This window comes from Notechis scutatus, chromosome 4 (assembly GCF_049901735.1).
Source record: "Notechis scutatus isolate UNSWTSFEM ecotype Mainland chromosome 4, rNotScu1.2, whole genome shotgun sequence".
NCBI classification, from domain to species: domain Eukaryota; kingdom Metazoa; phylum Chordata; class Lepidosauria; order Squamata; family Elapidae; genus Notechis; species Notechis scutatus.
In genome coordinates, this window is record NC_142012.1 from 70049585 (window position 1) to 70077443 (window position 27859).

At 42.4% G+C, this 27859-nt stretch overlaps 2 protein-coding genes across 2 annotated transcripts in view; both read left to right on the top strand.

Annotated features, from left to right (window-relative positions):
* CC2D2A (coiled-coil and C2 domain containing 2A) overlaps window positions 1-27859 on the top strand; it is a 1114036-nt gene that overhangs the window by 43557 nt on the left and 1042620 nt on the right. The gene's annotated exons all lie outside the window — the stretch shown is intronic.
* The window catches only part of OTOP1 (otopetrin 1), a 101491-nt gene that overhangs the window by 15020 nt on the left and 58612 nt on the right, over window positions 1-27859 (top strand). The window contains exons 3-4 of the mRNA XM_026675849.2: window positions 11729-11787; window positions 17474-17604. Coding sequence (XP_026531634.2) covers window positions 11729-11787; window positions 17474-17604 — 190 coding nt within the window. The remainder of the gene's footprint in view (window positions 1-11728; window positions 11788-17473; window positions 17605-27859) is intronic.

The following is a 27859-nucleotide window of genomic DNA, read 5'->3' on the forward strand; positions in this document are numbered from 1 at the left end:
TACTTAGTGATAGTCATAGGTTACTAATAAGCATCAAATCATACTAAGAAACAAAACAATATAAATTGTAAAGATTCAAGCAACATGGTTATAGTTATAATTGGGAAGAGATAGGTAATAGGAATGATGAGAAGAAGAATAGTAATGCGGACTTGCTAAGTAATTGGACAGCGTTGAGGGAGTTAGTTGTTTAGCAGAGTGATGGCATTTGGGAAAAAACTGTTCTTGTGTCTAGTTGTTCTGGTGCGAAGTGCCCTTATAGTGTCGTTTTGAGGGTAGAGGTTGAAACATATTTTTTTGTAATAATTTTTTTATTATTTTTATATTTTAAAAACATCTCTTTCAGTGAACAACGTGGTTCCAGGTTTACACTTCAACACAAACATGACAATACATATTTATCTTTCACATTCAATTCTATATCATATCATTACTTCCATTTTCCAGCAAATTTTCTCTATTCTTATTTTTTTTACACTTATTAAATTCATTTTTAATTTCTATCTTATCTTAATTCCTTTTTCTATAAATGTTCTCAAATATTATTCTATGGTCTAACATTCTTATTTTTTTAATTCAAAATTCATTATACCTTTATATTTTATCTGTCACATTTGCAATTTTGTCACATACTTTTATTTCATTATTCAATAAATTCCATCTTAAATCTAATAATTCCCCAAAATTTCCCCCTTTAAGTACCAATTAGAGTGTGCCACCCTTTTATCTTATACATCCCTCAATTTATTCCTCTTCAATCCGTAATCAAAATTTATCATAATATAATCACTACATAATTATCACATTCTAGTTTAACAACAATAATCTCCTAACTACTATATGTCACGTGTGCATATGTATATTAAGCAAGGTTCTGCATGGTATTCCCCTCAATTACTTTCTAAATCATTTGTTATTTCATTTTTTCCTTCCTTTTCTTATTCCAATTTTATGCCCCTCCCTCTTTAAGACTTTCTTCTGTAATTCCCTTTTCTGCTGTTTCCTTTTTCTTTGTTTGGCTTTGAAGACATTTTCCTTTTTAGTTGCTTCCTCAACCCTCCAAGTTTTGATTCCCATTCTTTTTTCCCTTCGTTTTAATGGTCATTGCTTCCTTTGTTCGTTGAAGCTGGCTTCTTCTTCTTTAATTAGCTCCTCCCCTTCTGACACTCCTTGTTCTTCTTTCTCCAGAATTGCCATTTCTAATAATTGTAAGGTAATATATTTCTTTCATTTAACATTTTTTATGTTTCTTAGTTCTATTTTTAGTTCCAAGAAAAGTTCTGCCATTTTCAAGCACTTCTTTTGTATTTTCTTTTTTTTAATAAACAAAAACTTTATTTATTAATAAAGTTTTTGTTTATTAAAAAAAAAGATAAATACAAAATATAAAATACAAAACATTTCATTAAAAATGAAAAATACTATACGCATTACACATTAATTAGACGGTGCTTATATATCAAATATTATTCTAATACTTATTTCATATATCTTATTATTACTCATACTTTATTCTCTATACTATTCCATCCTTATTTCTTTACTCGCTGGTTTCTGTTTATCCATTTGTACCAGTTTTCCCAGACAGTTTTCCCAGAGTCTTCCTTTTCTTTCAATTTTAGAGTAAGTTTGTCCATTTCAGTGCAACCATAGACTTTTTGGATTATTAAACTCTGTGTTGGCATAAGATCTCCTTTCCAACACTGTGCGAGCGCTAGTCTTGCTGCAGTAATTATATGTAAAATTAAATATTTTATTTCTTTTGCGTATTCACCTTTTATTATTCCCAGTAAAAAAAATTCAGCTTTAAGTTCTAATTGAAAGGTTGTAATTTCTTTTATCCATGTTTGTATTTTTGTCCAATATTTCTTACTTTTCAGGCAAAGCCACCATACGTGGAAGAAGGTACCTCTTGTTTGTTTGCATTTCCAGCAAAGTGAACTTAAATTGGGATACATATTGGCTAATCTCAAAGGGGCCAGATACCATCGATAACACATTTTACATTGATTCTCTTTATATACTGTCAATTTTGTTATTTTGTAATTTTCCCCCCAAATTCTTTCCCAATCTTCCAAATTAATATTGTGTCCTACATTTCTTGCCCATGCTGTCATTGGGCCCTTCACCAATTCCTCCTCCATTTCAAACTCTAATAAATAGTTATACATTTTTTAAACTACTTTTTCTTCTGTACCCTCTAGCAGTTTATCTAATTGACTTGGTTTTACTTCTATTCCGTATTCTTCCACATCTTTTTTATACCTTGTTTTTAACTGGAGGTATGGCCACCAATCTATATTCAACCCTTGGTCCCTACGTTCTTGATTTGTTTTTAATATTCCTTGGGGGTCTAAAACTTCATGGTATTTGGCCATTTTTCCAATTTCTAGTGCATTGGGGTGTATTTTATTTTATTTTATTTTATTTGGTTTGTCAGTTGCTTACAAGATAATAGGTAGAAGTAAAAACATAGTTATGGATACATATAAGAAAAATAAAAGAAACAACAAGACAGGGACGATAGGCACATTGGTGCGCTTATGCTTATTCAGACCTCTTAGGAAAGGGGTGAGGTCAATAGTAGACAGTCTAAGGTTAAAGTTTTTGGGGTGCCTCCATGATGGATACCCATCCAGGAATTTTTATATAATGTTTGTTTTTAATATCTCATCATATTTGCATTAATGAATCTCGAATTACATGTCTATGGAAATATGTTTGAGTCTTATTTCCTGGATTCCACATGAAGGCATGCCACCCTGCCTGCAAATCGTGCTCTTCTAAAGTTAAGATTCTTTTATTTCTTAAATTGGCCAATTCTTTCATCCACATTAGTCCTGCTGCTTTGTAATATATTTCCCAGACAGGGAGTCCAAATCCACCTCTGCTTCTGTTATCCTGTAATGCACTCAATTTTATCCTTGCTCTTTTCCCTGCCCAAACGAATTTCGTAGTCATTTTATTTAAATCCACAAAGAATTTTTTATCCAATTTTATGGGGATCATTTGGAAGAGGAAAAGTAATCTCGGTAAAATATTCATTTTAATGATAAAGAACTTTTAAAGCCACTTATTAAAATTGCAAGAACAGACTCAAAATTTTGGGTCAAACCTGGGAAACAAAATTGATGAACTTTTAAGGGAGCTCTGGAAGAAATTAAAGATCTGAAAGGAGATATGAAATGGCTAAAAGCCAGTGTAGATTCTATGGAGCATGGGCTGGAAAAGTCTAATGCTATGTGTAAGGCGGAGCTAATTGAGATTACCAATTTGGAAGCTCAGATTAAAGAATTTCAATTAAGATTTCGTGGAATATGTGAACAACCAGGAGAAGATATCAGATCAAAGATGGTAAAAGCTCAGTTAACTAATAAAAGAAAAGGAGAGTTAGATTTGGATATGGATAAAGACATATAGAATAAACTCCAGATTTGCTGCCTTGAGAAAGCTACCAAGGGATGTTCTAGTTCATGTAAAAAAATAACAAGGGGTCAGGTTCTGGATTGTCATTTTAAGCATAGGTTGAAAATGGATAATACATATATCGTTTTGAAGGAAATTCCTGTTAGAATTTTGAGAAAAACGAAAGCCTATGCTTTTCTTACTGGTATCTTGAAGCAGAGAAAAATCTTTATTTCGCTGGGATAGACTAGAAGGAGTGATACTTAACTTCCATGAGCAAAGATTTAGGCTGAATTCCACAGAGAAAGGTAAGGACTTTTTAATCAGATATAAACTAATCCTTGACACACATGGAGAAACAGGTATAGAAAAGAAGTTAGTGACTGACCAAGATCAAAAACAAGTGGTTGTGCAAGACAGTAAAGTTGGCATTGAAAAGGTTTAAATTGGATAAAATTGCTATGGATTTGATTTGGTTAAAAATGAATTGGAACTTTCAATATGTGGCAGTGATGAACATATTATTGATAAGATTTATAAAATGTTATTGAAACTGAACTTAAAAAATGAACATGTAAAGCATTGTATGATCCAGTGGGCAAGGAATTTTGGTTATAATGCTTGAACAACGGGAATATATGTGGACGAAGGGTTTAAAATTTACACTAAATTATATGGTAGTTTAAAATAATTTTTATAAGATGATGTATCATTGGTATTTAACACCAGATAAGCTATCTAAGATGTATAAAAGTATGTTAAGTGAATGTTGGAAGTGTAAAAATAAAGAAGGGACTTTTTAACCATCTATGGTGGACATGTAATAAAGCCAAAATGATTCACATTCACATTCTAATATAGAAAATCAAGATAGAAATGAGCTTTTGCTTTTGGTACTCATGGAAAAAGAACTGAAGAAAAAGCTTGGATTTTTTTTACTACATATGTTGACAGCAGCAAGACTATTGTATGCGTAAAAATGGAAAGCAACTTTGATACTTACCATGGAAGAATGGATGCAGAAGTTAATGGAGTTGGCTGAAATGGTAAAGCTAACTATTCTGATTAAAGAAAAGAACATAAGTATTTGTCAGACTGTGCTCCTTCTAAATCCCAAGAAAGAAATACTCAGACTCCATGGTGTAGAGCAGAATTATTCTTTTACTGGAAATTGAATGGTAGCAACAGAATCAATTCCGAAACTGAAATATTGGCGGGTAAAATGCATATACAAAGGGATAGAATTGCTCCCCCCCTCCAGAGATCAAATGATTCTTCCAATTAAAACTTCTGAATAGGATCATGTGGTCATCTCTAGGTGATGATGAGGCTACTGTCAGTGACCTTGACATATTTTGATAAAAGTTCGCAGTTGCGCAGAAAAAAGGACAGAGGCTAGTGAAGAAATGGAAAGTTAAAACAAAGAATCCCCCTCCCTTTCTTAACCCAGCAAAGGAATGCAAAACACCTCCTGCCTTCTTCCCCTCCAAGATTCCCCCCCCCACCGTTTCACGACAGCCGAAAGAGAGGTAAAGAGCATAGCAACAAATAAGCAATAATTAGGGGTGAAGATATCTTGATAGTTAGGGATGAATATCTCTTGAGGCTGACATTCGGACCCCCTAGAAGAAGGACATTAGTCCCTGTAAGAAAAAACAATCATATATTAACATTGGCATACATTTCTATGGTTTATCAGGATATTTGGCATAAAAGTCCTTAAGCAATTCAGGGGCCCTAATGTCTTTCTCATTAACCCATTCAGCATAGGAAGGAGGAAAATGTTTCCACGCTACAAGATATTGGACACGACCCCTCCATTTCCTAGAATCTAGAATTTCTTTAATCTCAAAATGTTGTTCCCCCTCAATCAACAGGGGTACGGGTGGATCAGACTGGGTCGGTCGCAAGGTACTGGTATGTTCTGGTTTCAACAAACTGACATGGAAAACTGGATGAATACGACGAAGAGTCTTTGGTAAAGTCAGTTGAACAGTCACCGGATTTACAATCCTCTCAATGGGAAAAGGTCCCACATACTTAGGACCCAACTTCTTCGATTTTTGGGTAGTCTGCAAATATTTGGTTGAGAAGAAAACTTTATCGCCCACCTTATACAACATCTGTGGGGCTCGCTTTCTGTCAGCAAACTTCTTATGAGATTGGTGTGCCTCGTCCAGAGCTTTGCGAACGACCGGCCAATTTAGTTGAAGTTTAGATATCCAGTCGCCCAACGATTGGACATTGGGTTTTTCTCGAGGCAGTTCAGGTATGGGCACAAAATCTTGTCCCGTGGCTACTTTGAAAGGAGTAAACCCCGTACTACTGTGTACAGAGTTATTATACGCCACCTCCGCAAAAGGCAGTAAATCCACCCAATTGTCTTGCTGATAGTTTAAATAACATCTGAGGTATTGTTCTAAGACCCCGTTTGTCCTCTCACAGGCTCCATTAGTTTGGGGGTGATGGGCGGAGCTTAGGCTCTGGGTGGAGCCTATCAACTTCAAGAATTCCCTCCAAAAGTTCGAGGTAAATTGGACCCCCCGATCAGAAACTACACGCTCAGGAACGCCGTGCAACCTGTAGACATGTATAATGAACATTCTGGCCAATGATTTCGCTGAAGGAATCTTGGAGCAAGGGATGAAATGGGCTTGTTTGGAAAACAAATCAGTCACTACCCAAATGACAGTGTGTCCAACACTCTCGGGTAGATCTACTATAAAGTCCATGGAAATTTCCTTCCAAGGTGCAGTTGGCCTGGCCACATTCTGCAACAAACCTGGCGGTTTGCCAGGAGGCCTTTTTGCTGAAGCACAAACTGGACAGCTCGCCACATAAGTCTCAATGTCCTTTTTCAGCGAAGGCCACCAGAACTGTCGTTTCACCAAATGTAGAGTCTTCACAAACCCAAAATGACCAGCCGCTTTAGAATCATGAGTTTGTTGTAAAACTTGGGTTCTCAGGATTTGAGGTACATACAATTTTGCACCTATCCAGGCTAGACCATCTCGAATGGTGCAATTATTCGCATTTGCTAGAAACCACTCATCTGTTTTCAAAGCCTCCTTAAATCGTTCCATCAAGTCAGTGGACAGATCTCTCTCCTGGTCCCTTTTTTGTGCTTTGGTAACTACGAGAGCAGCCAACTGTGTAGTGGACACGATTGGTCTTACCACTTCTTTTCGGATACTGTTGTATTGAGGCATTCTAGACAAAGCATCCGCCATAAAAATTTTTCCCCCTGGAATATACTTCAACAAGAAATTGAAACGCTTGAAAAACTGAGCCCACCTAACCTGCTTAGGAGATAGCTTTCGAGGAGTCTTTAAAGCTTCCAGATTTTTGTGGTCCGTCCATACTTCAAAGGGATGTTTCGCTCCTTCCAAAAAATGTCTCCAGGCTAATAGAGCCCAACGGACTGCAAACGCTTCCTTCTCCCAGACGGCCCATCTCCTTTCAGTGTCAGTCAATTTACGGGAGGTATAAGCACACGGCTGTAGTGTCCCCTTCTCATTTAATTGAAGTAAGACCGCCCCCACCGCCACATCGCTTGCATCAGCTTGGATCACGAAAGGGGCATCCATGTCGGGGTGTTTCAATACTGGTTCTGCAGCGAAAAGTCTTTTAAGCTTTTCGAATGCGGCTTGGCATTCCATGGACCAGTTCAACGGTTGGCTGGGTTTTGGTTTCACTTCCCCCTTTGTCTTCAGGAGGTTGGTGATGGGCATGGCTATTTTTGCAAAAGACGGGATGAATTGCCGATAGAAGTTGGCAAACCCAAGAAAACTTTGAAGTTGCTTCCGAGTTCTCGGGGGGGGCCCATTCCAATACAGCTCGCACTTTCTCTGGATCCATCTCAATGCCCTCGGGAGAGATACGATATCCTAAATAGTCGATGTTTTCTTGATGGAACTCACACTTGGACAGTTTGGCGTACAGTTTGGCTGCCCTCAGCTTGTGCAACACCGAGCGAACCAGTTTCACATGTTCGTCTTTATTCTCCGTGTAGATGAGAATATCATCAAGGTAGACCAGAACCCCCTTGTATAGATGTTCGTGAAGCACTTGATTTATCATCTGCATGAAAACAGCGGGCGCCCCCTGTAGGCCGAAAGGAAGAACGTTGAACTGGAAACAACCCATCGGGCAGTTGAATGCAGTCTTCCACTCGTCGCCTTTCTTAATTCGGATCCTGTAGTATGCCTCCCTCAAGTCCAACTTTGTGAAAATCTTCCCCTTCGCCAGGTGGGCTAGCATGTCCTTCATCAGGGGGAGGGGGTACACGTTCTCCACCGACACAGCGTTTAAATTTCGGTAGTCCACGACCAGACGTTTTGAGCCGTCTTTCTTCTCGCGGAACATTACAGGGGCTGCCACTCGAGGTCTGGCAGGCGTGATGAAACCGCGTTTCAGGTTCTTGTCGATGAACGCTCTCAGTTCTTCCAGCTCCCCCGGTGTCATCGAATACAGCTTCGGTTTCGGGAGCGTTACCCCCGGTAGAAATTCAATGCTGCAATCGGTTGAGCGATGGGGAGGGAGCTCGTCAGAGGCCTCTTCGCTAAACACTTCTCTTAAGTCCCAGTACTCCTTCGGGATTTTCTCCTCCCCATCCACTCGTTCGACACCTGCGGAAGCTGCCTCACCCGTAACTTGGGGCTTCGGATGGGACTTCTCCTCCCCCTCCCGAGGGTGGGGCTCCTCCCCTTCCGGTGGCCGATCGGTGCGGATGCGTATCCACCCCTCTCTCCAGTTCACCTGGGGGTTCCACTTCCGAAGCCAGGGTAATCCCAATATTAAAGGCTGTTCCATCCCGGGGGCCACGATAAAGCATAAGATCTCGCGGTGAGTTCCCATGGTCATCTCTAAGGGTTCCGTTATAAAGCTCGCTGGGTGACATCCCACCACAGATCCGTCCAATTGACAGAAAGCTATGGGCGTTCTTAAAGTTCTCAGTCCGATGCCCATATTTTTTACTACTTTCATGTTAATTACACACCTCGTGCACCCCGAGTCCAACAAGGCCAACATCTCTCCCTTGGTCCCCGAGGTAGGGTCCCTTAACTTTATTGGGATGGTCATGGGCCCCTGGGTAGGACTTACCGAGGCGTCATCCTCCGAATCGATCTCGTCGAGTAGGGTTGGAGGTCCCAGCTCCTCTCCCGCCGGAAGGGCGACCTCTACAACCTCCCTCGCCTTCAGTCCGGTCTCGCGGGGCTTGGTTGGGGGTTTACCGGGCTTCCTCCCTGGACCCTGCGTCTTTGGTGGGACCAACTTGACTCGACACTCCGCCATCCGGTGGCCCTCCTTCCCGCAACGGAAACAGGCTGTGGTCTTGGCCCTTGCCGCCATCCCTCCTCTTTGGGGAGTGGAGGTCTCTTGGGGATGTGGGGGGAGTAGTTTTCTCCAGCCGGGGCCTCCTCTGCGTCTGCTTCGAGCCAGATCAATATCCACCTCTTCCGCCAGCAAGTACCACGACTGCAAATCACGTGGATCCCTCCGGGAGATGCACATGTGGTATACATCTTCATTTAAGCCATCTTTGTAAGTTTCCACCAGGGCCTCTTGGGGCCAGCCTCGGAGACAGGAGACCAACTGCCTGAACTCCTGGGTGTAATCTGCAACCGATCTCCCCCCTTGGGTTAAGGTTTTCATTTTGATTCTAGCCCTTCTCTCTGCCAGGGGGTCCTCAAATCTTCTCCTCAATGCAGTCATGAAAACATCGAGGTTTCGCAGTTGGGGGGAGTTATCATTGAACAAAGTCACCACCCAGTCTGCTGCCATCCCTTCCAGGGTCCTGGTGACACATCTCACTTTGGCTGCTTCAGAATTGAACTCCCTTTCAAATTCTGCCATATAGCTTCCCACTTGCACCAGGAAAAACCCCAAGTCTCTGGGATTTCCTCCAAATTTCACATCTAAGGGAGGCAGGGGGCGTCTTCCAGGAAGCACACCTATTGCTGGGGCTCCCCAGGCGGCCGCGGGTGGCTGCGCCGGCGTAGGCTGGGCTAGGGGGGTGGGGGTAGCTCGACTTCCCCGGGCTGACTTCGCTCCCCCTTCCCCCTCATACCTTGGAGCCGTGCCGGGCTTTTCAGAAACATCCATAAGGAACCTGCCGCCTTGATCCAGTCTGCATTCCATCTCCTCCCCCTCCTGCCACAGCCGTTCCTTCGCACCCCTTCGTCTTACAGTGATTCTGGGAGGAGGGGGGTTGTCCTGATCTCTCCAATCAACCCCCAACGACCATCTGGGCATCTCAGCAGGGGTTTCTTCCAGAGTCAGGTCGGCCAGTAGGTCAGCAGCCGGCATCTCTGGTAACAGCATCGGCTGCCCTCCCACAGCTCCCTGGTCCTCTTCATCGCTGGCTGGAGACGACATGAGATGAAACCCCCTCGGAAGAAAAAGTTGCTGTTTTCTCCGGGTGGGTTGATATGTCAGTTTCGGAATAATGTCAGACTGTGCTCCTTCTAAATCCCAAGAAAGAAATACTCAGACTCCATGGTGTAGAGCAGAATTATTCTTTTACTGGAAATTGAATGGTAGCAACAGAATCAATTCCGAAACTGAAATATTGGCGGGTAAAATGCATATACAAAGGGATAGAATTGCTCCCCCCCCTCCAGAGATCAAATGATTCTTCCAATTAAAACTTCTGAATAGGATCATGTGGTCATCTCTAGGTGATGATGAGGCTACTGTCAGTGACCTTGACATATTTTGATAAAAGTTCGCAGTTGCGCAGAAAAAAGGACAGAGGCTAGTGAAGAAATGGAAAGTTAAAACAAAGAATCCCCCCTCCCTTTCTTAACCCAGCAAAGGAATGCAAAACACCTCCTGCCTTCTTCCCCTCCAAGATTCCCCCCCTCCCACCGTTTCATGACAGCCGAAAGAGAGGTAAAGAGCATAGCAACAAATAAGCAATAATTAGGGGTGAAGATATCTTGATAGTTAGGGATGAATATCTCTTGAGGCTGACAGTATTTTTGTTTCCACATGGAAACTGTTTCTGTATTTTGTGCTTGATGTGGAAAAGAATGTAACTTTGACTTTGCGTTTTATAGATTAGATCAGTGGTGGCTAACTATTTTGGGCTCCTGTGCCAAAAATTGTGCGCACGCTTATGCGCCAGCACTCGCATGCCAGCACCCAGAAGGCCATGTGTGCGTCCCCCCACGCCCCCTGCGCATGCACATGCAATCTGCCCCCCTCTCTGCCCCCTTACCTGCACTGTGCACAACACTCCTCACTTCTCTTTCCCTTTTCCCTTCCCCTCTCGCTGCTCTTTTATTTATTTTTGTATTTTCTAACACTTTATAACTTAATAAAAATGTTTGATATATAATTCAGTAAAAATGTTTGATATATAACTTAATAAAAATGTTTGATAACAAAAATAGTTTCTAAAAAAGAGGCACAACCCAGCATTCTTGTGATAGGAAGAAAAGTATCCCAGACTTCCTGTCCGGGCTGGTCTCCCTCATCTGTCCTCCTTTAGAACAGCCCCTCCCTTTCTCCTCCCTCTCTCTGCCCCCCCCACATTCTCCTCCCTCTCAGGATTGTGGTAGGCAGCAAGTGATGGTGGAGGGCAACCTGACAAGGACTTCGATGTTGTTTTTCTTGCAGTCTGTGGTATTCTTATAAAAATGTGTACTAATCAATAATTTTCTATTTCCTTTCTCTCTTTCTCTGCTCTAGCCTTTACTTCTGGAAAGACATCTGCTTTAGCTAATTTGGCTTTTTATTATCATAGAAATAGCCTTGTCCTTCATGTTCTTGTCTAGATTTACCATTGACGTCCCTTTTTCAACTTTTATCTATAACCTTTTTTTTGGGTATTATATGGAAAGGCAGTCAATTAAAGGAAACAGTTACGTGTTTATTTAACAGATGTATGTAGCTGCCATCTACCATTGGAATTCTGGGTGGCAAATAATAAAAACATAAACAGGGCTCACTGAAGAAAAACAAATTGCAGTTACTGTAAAAAAGTACTTTATCAAGATGTTTCATGTCCAGTTACAAGGCTATCTTCACATCCTCATACCTGAGAAAGGCCCCAATCCTGCTGGCCATCCAGAAAGGATTGTGAAACATCAATATATCTCCACCGCTATTGCATTTGCTGATAGCTATCCAACAGCCCTTTCTAGAGCGACTTGGTCCCTATTGGGTAGAGAGGGCCCTCAGATAATGTCTGAATTGAGACAATGAAGAAAATGTCTGGGCACATTTTTCTAGATTCTTTTAATTGTTTTTATACATGATTAATTGAATGCTACTTTTTCCATGGGACCCACTATAATTTATTCATGTTTGTTTTCAGGTATATTTTTTATGGTGCCACGCAAAGGATGTTATCCAGTCCTTCAAAACACTGGAGAGGTAAAGTGAATACTGTTCAGGGAGGGAGGTAATACAGTGTTTTAATGTTTAATTAAAATATATCAGTAAACCTAAGAAATTATGAGTGTAGGCATTTATTGCAACCAAACAGTAGAAATAATGGTTTGACATCAAAATTAATTGTAATCATTTTTCATAAGTATGATTGCAAAAAGTGTCACGTCTTCTAGTTTACTGCTAGTCCTAAGGTATTTTTCTCCACCCATAAGTCCCAATGAGCTCCCCTTTCAGTCAGGATTCAGGCTGAGTACTGAGACAGCATCTTGACTGCATCTTTGGAGAACTTGAGGTGTGGGTGGCATGTTCACTGGCTCTTCTGGATCTCTCAGCTGATTTTGATATCAACCATTTTGCTGGAGCAGCCTTGAGGATTGGCATGGGAGGACTCTTCTCTGCTGTAGTTCTTCTTTCTCCATGGCAGTCAATGTTGGGTGGGGGAGGAGAGGTCCATCTCTCTAGGCCCCTGTTTCTGGGGTGCCTCAGAACTTAAGTTTGCCTCTCCTCTTACTTAATATCTATATGAAGCCGCTGGGAGAGATTATCTGTTGGCAAGTGGTTCACTATTTTCAATATGCTAATGATAACTATATATCAGTACCCTTTGTGGGCAGATGCTGCTGTTCAGGTCCTGGTTCAATGTCTGGAGGATGTGGGAATCTGGATGGGGAGAAACCAGCTGCAACTTAGTTCCCTCTGCCCAGGGGTGGGATTCAATTTTTTTAACAACCAGTTCTGTGGGCATGGCTTAGGTGGTGGGCATGGCTTGGTGGTCATGTGACTGGGTGGACATGGCTTGGTGGTCATGTTATTGGCTGAGCGTGGCCAACTCAATATCACTCACATCGAGGCACGCATCTCCTCGCCTGGCCTCATGACTGAGGATGCTGCAACAGTCATTAAGTCTGAAAAATGGTCATAAGTCACTTTTTTCAGTGCCATTGTAACTTTGAAAGGTCACTCCACACAAGCAAAGTACCAGCAAAGGAGGGGGAAAAAAACTCCAGAGAAGTTCCTGAGACAGGAAGTCCAGTCCTGCCAAGAATGTAATAAGAGTTAACAGAGAGGCAGTTTCTGTAAGCAACACCAGAATGTTTCCTTCCTAGCTGCCTTACAGGATTAGGCCAGTAATTTCTTCTAACAACCGGTTCTCCGAACTGCTTAGAATGTTAACAACTGGTTCTAGCAAACAGGTGCGAACTGGTAGAATCCCACCCCTGCCTCTGCCCCCACCTCCAGCATCAGGAGAATTGATATCTCTAACTCTGGATGGGGTAACTTTCAGGCTTGCTCCAGCTACTGTGGGTCCCTAGGAAAGAAAGATCCTCAACTCCAGCTAATAGAAGTGATAGATTCTTTTTTTTTTTTTTTTTAAAACAAGTTTTATTAATTTTTAAAACACACAAATTGTCATTATTCATTACATGTTTAAACCTTTTTTCATTGTCAATTTAACAAGTCAGATAAATTATAATTCTGTTTTAAACCATTTCCATACAACATACCAAAACCTCTTATTCAATTTCTCTTTACTTCTCTTTACTCTTATTCAATATCATTATTATTATTTCATCTGTTTCTTTCTGACTTAGTTACCATTATTCTCAATCTATATTTCTACAATTTTTAACTAATTCTCCCCCAAAAAGACATATACACACAACACACAAAACATAAAAAAATCTTTTGGAAAGTAACTTGGACCCAGGTGTCTCTCTCTTCATGGACTTCAATTATATTCATGCTCATCTTACATATCATTACTTATTTTATTTACCATTCTAAGCCTTCTATATTAACTTTCCCCACATGTTTCACACTTCTTACTTCTATCTTAATTAATCATCTTAATTTGAATCATTATATTTATATCTTTTGTCCATTTTTATCATCCCTTTGTCTCATTCCTTATAAAAAAAAAAGAAAATAAGTTTCTCCTGAAATCATTAATCAGAGTATGATGCCTTTCTATCTCCCCTAAGTTAATCAAATTAATCTTTAAAATAATATCTAATACCCAATCCGATTTTGCTTGGTACATTCTATCTAACTAATACATCCAACATAATTAAGTACATAATTAGACAATAAATCCAAATATTAAAAAAAAAGATACTATAATAAAAATTTTATAATAACATCAATACCATAGTCTTATTAAACTCTTTAATTAAAACAATATTCTAAACCTCCCCTATTATTAAGTTTTAAAGCCAATCATTTTTAAACATTTTAACATTTTAATCTCTTATCAACTCTTAAATCATTACAATACTACCATCTCATCTTATGTACCTTGCAAAATCTTTTTTTTTTTAAATTATACTTTATCCATTATCCAAAAAAGTTTCTTTTTTTCATTTAATTTCAAGACATTGTAGCTTTTCTCCACCTTTTCCCTTTCTTTCTTCTCCCAACAAACCTTTCTACCCCCTTCTTCTAGCCTCTGCCTTGCCAGCTTCCCTTCTCTGTCGATTCCTTTTCCCTTTTGTTTACTATCATCATATTGGTTTTGCACCTTATTTTTCCCTTTCTTAAATGTTTTTTAGATCTTAAGTCCTTAAGTCCTTTAATTTTCTTCTTTTCTCTTCTTTTCTTTTCTTTCTCTCTTCCTTCTTTCTGGATCAAGTTCTGAGATTCATTAAAGATGGCTCCTTTCTTTCTTTCTTGTTCCTCTGCTGTCTTCATCTGTTGTAATGTTTGTTGATAATTAATAAGCGCCATTTCTAAGAAAAGGAAAGCTTCTTCCACACCATCTTTACCATTTTTTTGCTTGTTCATATTCTTTTCTTAGTTCCTCAACAGAAAGAGCCATTATAAATCTTTTCTTTTCTTTTCCCCTTCTTTCTTCTTACAACAACCAGAATATTCAAAGAAAATAAAATAAAAAAACAGTCCCAAAGTTATCAGTCAGTCCAAACCAAGGCAGAATTCTCACTTTCTCCTTCTGGGGCAATATCAATCCAAGAGAAAGAAAGTCCAAATCTGTTTAAAATCTTATTGCAATATATTCTAGTCTTCAAATCCTTAAGGCATCTGCTCCAACAAATCTTAGCATACAAATGTTTTCTTTTTAATCCTCTCTCTTCCCACTCATCGCTTAAAACCAATTTTCACCTAAAAGAAATAGGTTTCTTAATATCCAGTTATTTATTCCGTAGGAAAAGAGGAAAGCTATCCTTTCAGCACCTTCACAGCCGCTTTTTTCCTCTTCTGGCAGGTATTATTCAGAAAGTCATACTTTTCAGGAATTTTATTAGATATGTCTTAGAGTCCTAGGAGCCAAGAAAAACTTTCTCCTTTCAAGCACTTTCTCCACTTCCTCCTGCGCATTCTTACCCGGCTGCCAGCTTCTTTGTGGCGGCCATTACAGACCGCCGCTGCACCGTCCTGGGAAAAGGGAGTTCTGCCGGCCAGGGAGGGAGTCTGCAGCACCCCAAACCCTTCTCCGGATCCCCTACCTTCAGCTGCCCCTGCAGGAGCCTAGCTCCGTACCCGGCTGGGTCGGAGCCCCAAAACGGCTAGCGGCGGAGGGATCGCGCAGCTTCGCAAATCCCTGCCGCCGCATGAAGCCGACAAACCGGAAGTCTCAGAAGTGATAGATTCTTTTATTAAGGATTAATGGTTGCAATGAAAGCAGGCTGGAACAAAAATTCCCATGCAAATAGTTACAAAATTTCCCCTTCTCCCTGGCCCTCCAACCTTGGGCCAATCTGTCTTCATCCAATGGTGTGCCGCCTAGGTGTTTTGGGAACTGCTTGGATGTTTGGTGCCACTTAGTGCAGTTTGCATTCCTTTCCCAGGCTCTGTGGCTTTGAAGAACAGAACAGGCTGGATTTCAAACCTCTGGCTTCTGTCAAATCTGTCACTTCCTCCCCCTTGGTTCATCTCTACTGTCTACATGCCAATTGCCTATTTCCTCCCCACCCCCGTTAACAGTTTATGGCAGATGCCACCAAAGTGTTAAGCTGACGATGGCAGATAACACTTTCCCTTAGAGATCCGGTGCACAATTTGGTGGTCCTGCTATAAGAGCAGGTGGTGGCTGTGGCCAAGAGAGTCTTTGCACAAATGTGTGACAACTGAGCTCATCATTCCTGGATCACAAGGCCTTGTACACAGTCACCTGTTACCTATTGCTTAGATTACTGCAATGCTGTAAATGGGGCTTGAAGGCATCCAGGAGCTGCAATTGTTAGTTTTGGGTGCCCTGAGTAATGCTACTGCCATGTGAGCTGCACTGGCTTCCTTCCGCTAACCAGGTGCATATCACCTTTAAAACCCTACATAAGAACCCTTGTGGGTTCACCACTCCCTGAGGATACCTGCCCACCCTTCCTAGGTTAGACAGGGTAGATGTGCTCTAGGTCCCCTTCCTTAATTGTTATAATCTGGTAGGACCTTGGTGGAGCACCTTTCTAGTGGCTGCCCCCGCCCTTTGAAACAGCCCGCCTCACTTGAAATCAGGGAGATCCCACCCCTTTTAGCCTTCTGGAGGGCTGTGAAGAAAGAGCTTTTCCCCCAAACCTAAAGCTAGGATGGGAGTTGAGCTGTGAGGATGTATGTTCTGGTGCCATATTGGAGAGGAGGTACCTTTGTTTTTAACTATGATTTATGGACAGTTGTCAGCCACTTAAGAGTTATTGTATGAGATAGGTAGCCATATAATCGTGAAACTAAATAAAATAAAGCAAATAAACTAATAAAATAAAATATAAATGGCAGAAGTTTTTTTAAAAAGATCATTTGTTGCTGTGGAGGATGAATATAGACCTTCTCTATACAGTATTAAAATGTGTTCAATGCTGTTGCCAAAGGGAGCGGATGTCAGCCCTTCAAGGTAGACCAAAGGTGAACGCAAAGTCATGAATACTGAAACTATTTTTACTATAGGGTTTATTGTAACAGAATCATGCAACTCTGAATGGCTTCCTCTTTATCTTAAAGGGAACTAGGGAGGGTGAAACCTGAGATGTTTTCTCAACTTACACTCCTGGTTTGTGCCAGGGTAACATTCTTATCTGAGTGTTGCCTTGGCTGCAGCTCTTTCTCCTCTACCTTTTTCTAAGTAGATACTCCCCAGTAACCATCTTTTTCTCAGGAAAATTTAACTTTGGCATACAGAAGATCACTGCAGTCTACTGTTAATTTAATGATGTAGGACAAAGGTAGACTGAAAAATAGAATTGGAGCATACATTGTTTGGTGAGTGAGTTTGGAAACCTTTAGTATATTTCATGTTCCATTTTACTAATGAATCTGAAAGATCTGGCTTATGGGAAAACAAGTTCTGCAAGAAATATGAATTTGCAGGACCGAGAAAAGGCCTTTGTTGCTCCTCATTCATTTGCTGGCTCTTCTCTCTGTTGGAAGAGGAGAGGGTGGTCTAGGGCTTCCCCTATTCTAGAAGCAAGATGTGTGGCGGCTGCCTCAGAAGGACAAAAGATGTTCCCTCACGATTGGTGAAGGTATTGGAGTCTAGATACCAGCTCTGCATGGTTTCCCAGGCCTGTTCTTTTAATAGAATGCATCTTTGGGGTAGAGCTATGTTGGCATAGTGTGTTTACTTAAGTACATACAAACATCTAATATTGTTGTATCATCAATATTTCATTACTGGAAAGTTATGTGTATATAATATAATGTGTTTGCATTGTTTATTTTTTAGGTTTGGAGTAATTCATTCAGTGTTTACAAATTTGCTTTTGTGGACAAATGGTATATTAGCTGAATCAAAGCATCAACTTAATGAACACAAGGAAAGGTTAATTACTCTTGGATTTGGAAACATATCAATAGGTGAGAAATGGTCTTAGTACATTTGGGAAAGTGGTTCTATCCAGTATCTTAATTGACCTATAACTAGGAATTTTAGAAAGTAGGCTGAAGTTGGATCATTGCACTCAATATCTTAATTGTGTCCTTTTTTTCTTACTGTTTCCTAGAACTATAGAACAGCCAGCTCTGCAGAAGACGAAGAAACAGGGTTGAATAATTTGGGGGTCATATTTTGCATGGTGTTGAAGAGTATAAATGGGAACAGGAGAAGAACCATTTCTACTCCATCTTTAAACTGTAGAAAAAGGAAAAAGAATCCTAAACTCCTACTGCCAATTTTTGATGCCAAGATTACTGAACTTGGCTCTGGATCCTGGGCAAATTCCCAGACACCTGCCTACCCTTAATTTTTTGAATAGTATGGGGGAGAAATTTTTTATCAAACATTTTGCAGCTACATTTTGGCAGTCTGACTCAGGTGTGCTGGGCAGATACAATCCAGGAGCTGGAGATTTGTTTACAGGTTCACAGTGCTGCGGGATTCATAGTTTTAGATATCCAGCACCTTGTTCCTTGTATGGGTTCCTGCCATTTGCTCTTTAATGGGAATCCATTGTAATGTGTACAATAAAGAGAAACCCACTGAATAGAGTGGGACTTGTTCCTAGAAAATGGTGGAGAAAAGGGTAGCCATCATCTGACACATAGGTTTTACACTAAATTAATTTTACTAAACATGTTAAGTATGTACTTCTGTATTTTCCACTTAAACTATTAGGATTTAAAAGAATAACAGAGTTGAAAGAGACCTTGGAGGTCTTCCAGGCCAACCTCTTGTTCAAGCATATCAAAGTTGTCCAACCTTTTCTCAAAAATCGCCAGTTTTGGAATACCAACAACTTCTGGAGTCAAATCGTTCTACTGATTAATTGTTCTAGCTATCTGGAAATTTCTCCTTTGTTCTACGTTGATTCTCTCCTTGATTAGTTTCCATCCACTACTTTTGGTCCTGCCTTCGTGTGCTTTGGAGAATAGGCTGACTCCCTCTTCTTTGTGGCAAACCCTTAGATATTGAAATTCTGCTATCATGACACCCCTAGTCCTTCTTTTCATTACACTAGACATACCCAATTCCTGCAACCATTCTTCATGTTTGAGCCTCCAGTCCCCTAATCATCTTTGTTGCTCTTCTCTGCACTCTTTCCAGAATTTCAACATTTTTTAAATATTGTGGTGAACCAGCATTATAAAGCAGTACTAATAAATACTCCATGTGATCTTGATTCTGTCCATCTGTTAATGCAGCCTAGGACTGTGTTGGCTTTTTTGACAGCTGCAGCACACTGGCTCATATTTAAGTGATTGTCCATGAGGACTCGAAGATCCCTCTCACAGGGGATTTAGTCAGGTACCACCTATTCTATACTTTTGCATTTGGTTTTTCTTGCCTAAGTGTAAAACCTTACTTTTCTCACTATTGAATGCAGTTTGTTAGATATGACCCAGTGCTCAAAATAGTCAACTTCATTCTGTAGCCTATCTTCCGGTATGTTGCCTGCCAGCTTGGTGTTGTCTGCAAATTAGATGAGTTTTCCCTTCTATCTCTTCATCTAAATCATTGATTAAAATATTGAAGTGTACGGAGCAGAGGTGGTATTCAGCAGGTTCTGACCAGTTCTGGAGAACTGGTAGCAAAGTTTTGAGTAGTTTGGAGAACCGGCAAATACCACCTCTGACTGGAGATTTTACAGTATCCTTCCCCTGCCATGCCCACCAAGCCACACCCACGGAACTGGTAGTAAAAAAATTGAATCCCACCACTGGTACTGAGTCTAAGACAGAGTCTTAGAGCACCGCACTGCACACTTCCCTCCATGTAGATGCAGTTCCATTAAGGACTACATGTTGAGTGCAGTTTGTCATCCAATTACAAATCCATCTGGTGGTGATGCTGTCTAGCCCACATTTTTGCTATCTTATCATGTAGTAGGTTGTGATCTACTTTATCTAATGCCTTACTGAATTCCAAGTAAATTATATCATAGAATTTTGCTAGTCTATTAATTTTGTCACTTTGTCAAAGAATGCAATAAAATGTGTCTGGCATAATCTGTTTTTGATAAACCTATGTTGGCTTCTGATTATAACTGTGTTTGCCTCTAGGTATTTGCAGATTCATTGCTTGACTGTCTTTTCAATATCTTCCCAGATATTGATGTCAGGTCTGTAGATTCCTGGATAATTTGTTTTTCCTTTTTGAAGATGGGATTACATTAGCACTTTTCCAATCATCTGGTAGTTCCCTGGTGCTCCAGCATCTTTAAAAGATATGGTTCAGTGGTTCTGAAAGCACATCTGCCAATTCCTTTAGAACCTTGAGATATAATCCATCTGCTCTTGGTGATTTGTCTGAAATTGTATAGAGTTTCCTGCCAAAGCAGGGGGTTGGACTAGAAGACCTCTAAGGTCCCTTCCAACACTGCTATTCTATTCTATTCTATTTGAACTCATAGAGGATGGATACGTGTTCTCTTACCATTTTCTTGCTGATTTTGACTTAGATTCCTAACCTGCATGTTACAGGTTTTTTAATAAGTTGGACTGTTTTTTTCATTTTGTGTAGACAGATGCAAAAAACACTTCTGTTTTCTCCCTCGTCACCTTCTTGTTACTTTCTCCCATTAGTGGACCAGTCACATCTGTAAGGTCTTGTCTCTCCAATCTTCCCAAGAAAGCAGGATTCTTGAAACTGAAGTTGTTCCAAGGAGCTTTTATTGAAAGGCTTGTGATAACACAAGGTCTGGGTAGGAACTAAATTTTCCCACTTAAAAACAGCAATTTAAAGCAATGTAAACAAAACCCCTTCCACAGTACAGCAATGCAGGAAACAGAAACAGAAACTTCATATAGAGAACTCTCCAATCCTCCTTTCTCCCACCAGAATGCCAGTGTCCCAATAGAAATATATGGGACCTGACATGCCTCCCCCCCCTAGAAAAATGGGAAGTCCACCTGAAAGAAAACATAAAGAGGGAAGGGGAGACAAAGAAAACATAAAATCAGTGTTGTTTGTCAGGGTACAATTGATGAAATATATGTATTAATTTAGGGGCATATACATGCTTTTGTGAACCCATTCATTGTGTGAGAAGGGGAGGTGTTTCGTAGTATCTCCGTGGAATTTCCTGGAGTCTAAAATTTATTGAACTTCAAAATGTTGTTCGCCCTCTACCATAATAGGAGGTGAAACAGGGGTAGTAACCGGACGAGGTCAGAAGTAATTTTAGGTTTCAACAAGTTACAATGGAACATGGGGTGGACTTGCCATAATGACTTAGGAGTTGCAATTCCACTGTGACAGGGTTAATAATATGAACGATAGGGAAAGGCCCAATGTATTTTGGGCCCAGCCTTTTAGACTGCTTCAAAGTTTTTAGAAACTTGGTGGAAAGGTAAACTTTGTCCCCCACTTTGTAAGGTATAGGTCCTATTTGTTTCTTATCTGCTTGTGCTTTATAGGCAGCCTTGGCTTCATACAAGACTTTGCAGACCACTGGTTTGCAAATGACTGATCCACTGTTTCAATGAGTGGATTTCTGGTTCATGTGAGGGTAACTCAGGCATAGCATTAAATTCTTGTCCTATGGCCATTCTGAATGGGATAAAACCTGTACTAGTGTGGCTGCATTGTTGAGGCTACTTCTGCAAAAGGCAATAACTCGGTCCAGTTGTCCTGCTGATAGTTAATAAAACAACGCAGATACTGTTCCAGCACTGAGTTCATTCATTCTGTGGCCCCATTTGTTCGCAGATGAGGACTAGAAAGAACTAAGTCCCTGTTCAGTTCCGATTAGGTCCAAAAAGGCTTTCCAGAACTTGGATGTGAACTGCACTCCTCTGTATAAAATAATACGTTGTGGGGCCCCATGCAAGTGGTCTAGGTGAACCAAAAACAGCTTAGCCAAGACTTTGTCCGTAGGGATCTTTTGGCATGGGATGAAGTGAACCTGCTTTGAGAAAAGGTCTGTGACAACCCAGATCAGTGTATTTCCAGAGCTCTATAATGAAATCCATGGAGATCTCTCTCCATGGTGCTGAAGGGTTTACCACTGATTGCAGCAGACCAGGGGTTTTCCCCTGCCTGCGTTTCGCGGCAGCGCAAATGGGGCAGTTTGCTACATAGCTTTCTATGTCTTTTTTAAATGAGGGCCACCAGAATTGCCATTTCAATAAATGTAACATGTTTACAAAACCAAAGTGACCAGCTAATTTGGAGTTGTGACAAGCTTGCATAGTTCTCAGCCTTTTCCTAGTTGGGACATACAGTTTATTCCCCACCCAAGCTAACCCATCTTTTATTATGCAAGTGTGTCTATGGGTACTAAACCACTCATCTGTTTCCAAGGCCTTTTTGAACTCTGTGGTGGTGGCATTGTCTAAGGTGTGTGTGGGGGGTCATTCTTTGTCTGAGAGCATGTGACAACTTTAGCAGCTAATTGGGAGGCAGGGAGCATGGGCTTAATTATTTCCGCTTTGACACTGTTGTATTGGGGTAGTCTGGACAAGGCACCTGCAAGAAAGTTTTTCCCTCCTGGTAAATACTTCAAAGAGAAATTAAAGCGTTGGAAGTATTGTGCCCATTGGACCTGTTTTGGGGACAATTTCCATGGGGTTTTGAGTACTTCCAAGTTCTTGTGGTTGGTCCATACTTAGAAAGTATTTTGCTTCCTTCTAAAAAATGTCTCCAAGTTAGGAGTGCCCACCTGACTGCAAAAGCCTCTTTTTCCCATGTTGCCTATCTCTGTTCAGTTTCAGTTAATTTCCTAGAGGTGTATGCACATGGTTGCAATTTACCTTCTTTGTTCTCTTAGAGTAAAACTGCACTGTCTGCCACATTACTGGCATCGGCCTGAATTACAAATGGTTTCTCTGGGTCTGGGTCTTTTAACACAGGTTCGGCTGAAAAGAGTCTTTTCAGTTTCTCAAATGCTGCTTGGCAGTCCATAGTCCACTTCAGTGGTTGGCTAGGTTTCGGTTTAACTACCCCTTTGGTTTTTAACAGATTTGTAGTCAGCAATGCTATTTGAGCAAAAGAGAGCATAAACTGCCCATAAAAGTTAGCGAACCTCAGGGAGCTCTGCAATTGCTTGCGACTGGGGGGTGGGGGGGTTTCCCACTGGAGGACTACTCTGACTTTTGTGGGATTCATTTCTATCCCCTGGTGAGAGATTCAGTACCCTAGGTAATTATTTTATCTTGGTGAAATTCACATTTGGAGAGTTTGGCAAACAATTTAGCCTTAGTTTCAAGACCTCTCGCACCAATTTAACATGCTGAGTCTTAGTTTCAGTATAAATCAATGTATCATCAAGATAAAACAAAACTCCTTTATGCAAGTGCTCATGCAGCACCTCATTATTCAACTGCATGAAAACGGGAGCCCCTTGCAGCCTGAATGGCAAAACCTTGAACTGAAAATATCCCAGCGGACAATTAAACACTGTTTTCCATTCATCTCCCTCCCGGGTCTGGTAATAAGCCTCCCTTAAGTCTAGTTTGGAAAAAAAATCTCCCGTTTGCCACATGGACCAATATGTCCTTCATTAGGGATAGGGGATAGAGATTTTCCTTGCAAATAGCGTTTAAATTTCTATAATCCACACAGCGTAATGAGCAATCCTCCCGGAACAGGACTGGGTCTTGGGTCTTGCTGGTTCGATGAGGTTTTTGGCTATAAATTGCCATAGTTCATCCAATTCCCAGGGAGTCATAGCGTAAAGTTTTGGCTTAGGTAGTTTGGCCCCTGGTAAAATCTCAGTGGCACAGTCTGTAGACCTATGGGGGGGGGAGTTCATCTGAGGCTGCTTCACTGAAAACATCCATCAATTTTCCTGGGAACGCCCAGTAGGGATCCATTCGCTGCAATCACAGTTACCTCCTCACTCTACGGTATTCCAGTCTGGGAGGGTTCCTCCAGACTAATTCATTATTAGGGAGTTAGAGGGCCCCCTCCCTCCAGTCCACCCTTGGGTTCCACTTCTTTAACCAGGTCAGTCCCAGAACTAGGGACCAGTCCATCCATGGTGTCACAATGAAAGCAATGGTTTCAGAGTGATTTGCCATCATTAGTTTGAGTGGTTCAATGGCAAATGTGGCTGGGGCGCAATGGACCCATCAGATTGGCAGAATGAGATTGGAGTTTTTAGTGACTTTATTTGAATGCCCAGTTCCCCAATGAGAGTCGGGCTTATTAGGCTTCTCGTGCAGCCCGAATCCAGCAATGCCTTAAGTCTCACTTTTCTTCCTGTCAATGAAATTAACAGTTCTATAGGGATTGTAAGAGGTTCGACAACCACATTTACCAAAGGGTCTTTGTAGTTGATCTCTGACTGATCGAGTTCCTCCACCACAGGGGTCGGAGTTCCTCACACTGTAATTAATTCTAGCAAGAACTCAACGACCACATGGGTTTTTAGGACGGTGTCTCTGGAACACGGTGGTGGCTTTGAGGGTTTCTCTGACCTGCTTCTCTCCTTTCCGGGTGGGCATTCACACAGCACTTGGTTGCGTAGTAAACTTCCTTCCTGCAATTGAAGCAGCCGGTTGAGCGCGGCAGGGCAGAGCAAGGTTTGGGTTCCCTCCCTTTTCCTTTCCAGTAGGGATCTCTTCCAGGAGCGGTTTGCATGGTACTGGTTTTGAGCTTGCTTGATTCAGCTTCCTCAGCCAAGACACACCAGCCGTGCAGGAGGACTTGGTTCCATGGGCAACACAGTCATCGTTTAAGCCAGTGGTCACCAACCAGTGGGCCAGGGACCAGTGGTGGTCCACAAGAAAATTTTGGTGGTCCACAGAGAAATGTCACCCCCAAAGCAATTAATCCAGGCTGCGGGGGAACACAAGGCTGCACTGCCCACATGGCCCGTGGGAACACAAGGCTTGTATCGCTTGCATTGCGAACAATACAAGGTAGTGAGGGGAAGGGGGAAAGGGCAGAGGGGGGAACTTGCCCCATTCACCCCATGCAGCGGGCTACTTCTTTCCGCTTCTTCTGCTTTTGGCTGCACACTTTCTCTCCCTCAAACTCTGCCAGAAATGAGTCTTTGGGACCAAGCTTCTTGGGTTGTTTTTCCTTTGAGGATCCACATCCATGGAATCCTTCCCGAGCTCTCTCCAAATTTATTGAAATCAGCTCTTAAAAATCTTGCCTTGATCTTTAGTTGTCATTATGAGTTTTATATATTTAGAATAGAATAGAATGAATGAGCTGGAATGGACCTTGGAGATCTTCTAGTCCAGCCCCCTGTTCAAGTAGGAGAACCTATACCATTTCAGATAAGTGACTGTCTAGACTGGGGGTTGGCAACCTGCAGCTCTGAAGCCGCATGCAGTTCTTTGGTCCCTCTGTTGCGGCTCCCTGTTGCGGCTCCCTGTTGCGGCTCCCTGTTGCGGCAGTGGCACGGCCGGAGCCTTAATGCAGGAGTGAAATGCCCCTGCACTTGCCTTTGCACGGCAATAGCATTCTGTCTTCATTGCGGTATTTTTGCTGTTGCCGCCATCAAAGAGGGCTGGAAGAGAACGGTGGGGGTGGATCTTGCAGGGTGGGGGCCTTCCTCCTCCATTGTTGGTGGGGCCAAGAAAAAAGAAGGGAGCAGCGTGAAGAAGGATCCTCTCCCCCACCAAGAACCGAGCATAACAAACCAGCAGGAGGGGCAGATGGCCTGGCAGAAGTGCCCCCATTGGTGAATTGGACATTGGAGACGTCGGGGTGTGTTTCCTGACCCTCTGGCATTCTCCTGCAACTCTCCATGCTCCTCCAGGCCTGGCTTGCTGAGTGGGGGGAAGAAGCCCTGACATCTTTGCTGCCTCCCCCCCACGGCCCCAGCCATCGCTGCCCAGGGAAGGCACAGGAAAAGCAAGCAGAAACGGCCCTGGGGTGAAAGAGCTAAGATCGAGGAAGGCACAGGCAACAGAAAGCTACTTGTTTCAAAGGAGACGCAAGCTGCCACCTTTGAAAAGCACTGCTTTTTATTGCCTGTGCCTTCCCCGATCTCAGCTCTTTCGCTCCAGCAAAGCTGTTTCTGCTTACTTTCTTTTCCTGTGCCTTCCCCTGGCAGTGATGGCTGGAGCCGTGGGTGGGGGCAAGCAGAGGAGTCAGGGCTGCTCTCCCCCCTCAGCAAGCCAGGCCTGGAGGAATGCAGAGAATTGTGGGTGAGTGCCAGAGAAATGTGTGTTGGAAATGCCAACACACATTTCCAGCGCACACTCCTCTGTCCCAAAGTGGGGTTGAGGGTGAGGAAGGGGAGGAGAGGGATGGGAAAGAGGGAAGGAGAAGCCCGCCAGGCTTTCCTTGGGTAGGGTGTGGGGGAAGACCCAATAACCCCTCTATGGCCTGCCCGCTGCTCTTGCAGTGCCTTGCTCTCTCCCTCACTCTCTTCCTCTCTCACATTGTGTTGTAATGGGCTCCAGAAGGAGGAAGGGATCCAGTCCCTAATTTGACACATGCTTCACAATGGGGGATACTGGAACCCCTCCTCCTCCTGGAGTCCATTACAACACAATGCAACCCTACTCCACTCATCCCTGGCAACTCTCAGGACAGAGAGCAGGTCATACATCCAGCACCAACAAAGCTGGAAGTAGCTGCCCGCAGTTTCCCACCAGTCAGGCAGACAGAGACAGAAAGAGAGGGAGACAGATTCGGCTTGATTTGGCTCTGTCTGCTCTCCTCTCTCCGCTTTGCCCAGTTTTGCAAGGATTCAGCAGATGCTGTCTTGGTGATGGGGGTGGGCGGGAGTTTTGACTCATACTTTGCCTGCCAAGCGTCCCGGGGGCTCCCAGGGACTATATTTTCCATCCACTTTGGACTGAGTTGCAGGATATGTGTATGCATGCCAGTGTGAGTGTGCTGCTGCTTGGGATGATGCTTCTCTGAAGTGCATGCGATGATCTACAGCCTGACAGTCACTTCTTTTGCAACACAAGGTTTATTTTTGTATCTTTCCAGAGTCAGAGAGAACGTGGTCAAATTTCCTTAGTTATTCCCTGGGTTTGTGGATTGGGAAGTGGAGGTGAAGAGTGGGAGGGAGAGAAAGAAAGAGGGAGACAGTGAAAGAGGGAGAAAGGGGTGAGAGGGAGATAGAGAGAAAAAGAGATGAGAGAGAGGGAGGGAAAGGGAGAGAGAAAAAAAGGGAAAGATGAGAGAGAGAAAGAGTGGGATGGGAGAGGGAGATTGTTAAATATGCATGATGCTACATTTACATGGGCCTACGTTATATGCAAAGTTGGAGTGTGATGTAAGACTCCACTTATTGGTTCAGCCACTGGCGGGAAGACTGGATTCCCGTCAGTGGCTGAAGTGTTGGACAGCACCGGCTATAAAAGCCAGCGCTGGCTGTTTTTGTTCGCTTTTTGATTCTGGTTGTAAATAAAGAATTTCTCGCATTCCTGCGTCCCGCTCCTTCCTCATTTGCACCTATTTAACACTTGCGACGAGGATGAGATCCTGAGGAAGACAAAGAACCTCGTGGGGCATCGTGGCCATTTTCCAGCTGATTCGTGAACTTGACCGTTCAGACTGACAGCGAAACAACATGGTCCACGGAACCCTATCAATCCCATTCGAGCCATCTAAAGAGAAGTGGTCCTCGTACATGGGAAGATTCAATCTAAATCTAGTGGTGGTCGGGATGCAGGTAGAATCCAACGTGAAGAAGAAGACTTACTTCTTGACCTATTGCGATTCGGAACTTTATGAACTAACCGAAGCCCTCATTGCAGATAACCTAGAGAACGGCAACGAGCATTGAAGGGACATTTCAACCCTACCCCATCATACCTGACAAACTGGAACAACTATCTCCGGAGCCAAAAAGAAGGGGAAAGTATAAGTGATTTTGTGGCTGCACTGAGGAAACTTTCAAAGAACTGCAGGTTCTCAAACGGCGAGGAAATGATCCGGGATCGGCTAGTCCTTGGCCTTAAGGATTTAACCCTGCAGAAGAGACTGTTCACAAGAGAGGATGTCGTGTTCAAGGAGGCTCTGGAAGAAGCAAAAGCCGTGGAAGCCTCTGACTCTTCTGCAGCCTGAGTCAAGGGCAGCAGCAAGGTCCACACCACCCAAGCCTTGAGGGGGACACCGCGTAGTCCATCCGGCTCCGAAAGCAACACCAGTGAGTAGGAAGATGTCCACTGGGTAAAAACCAGCAAACCCAAAACAGCCAAGGGAACCAAGCCTTGTGGAAGCTGCAGAGGGAATCATCCTCGGTCCACATGCTGT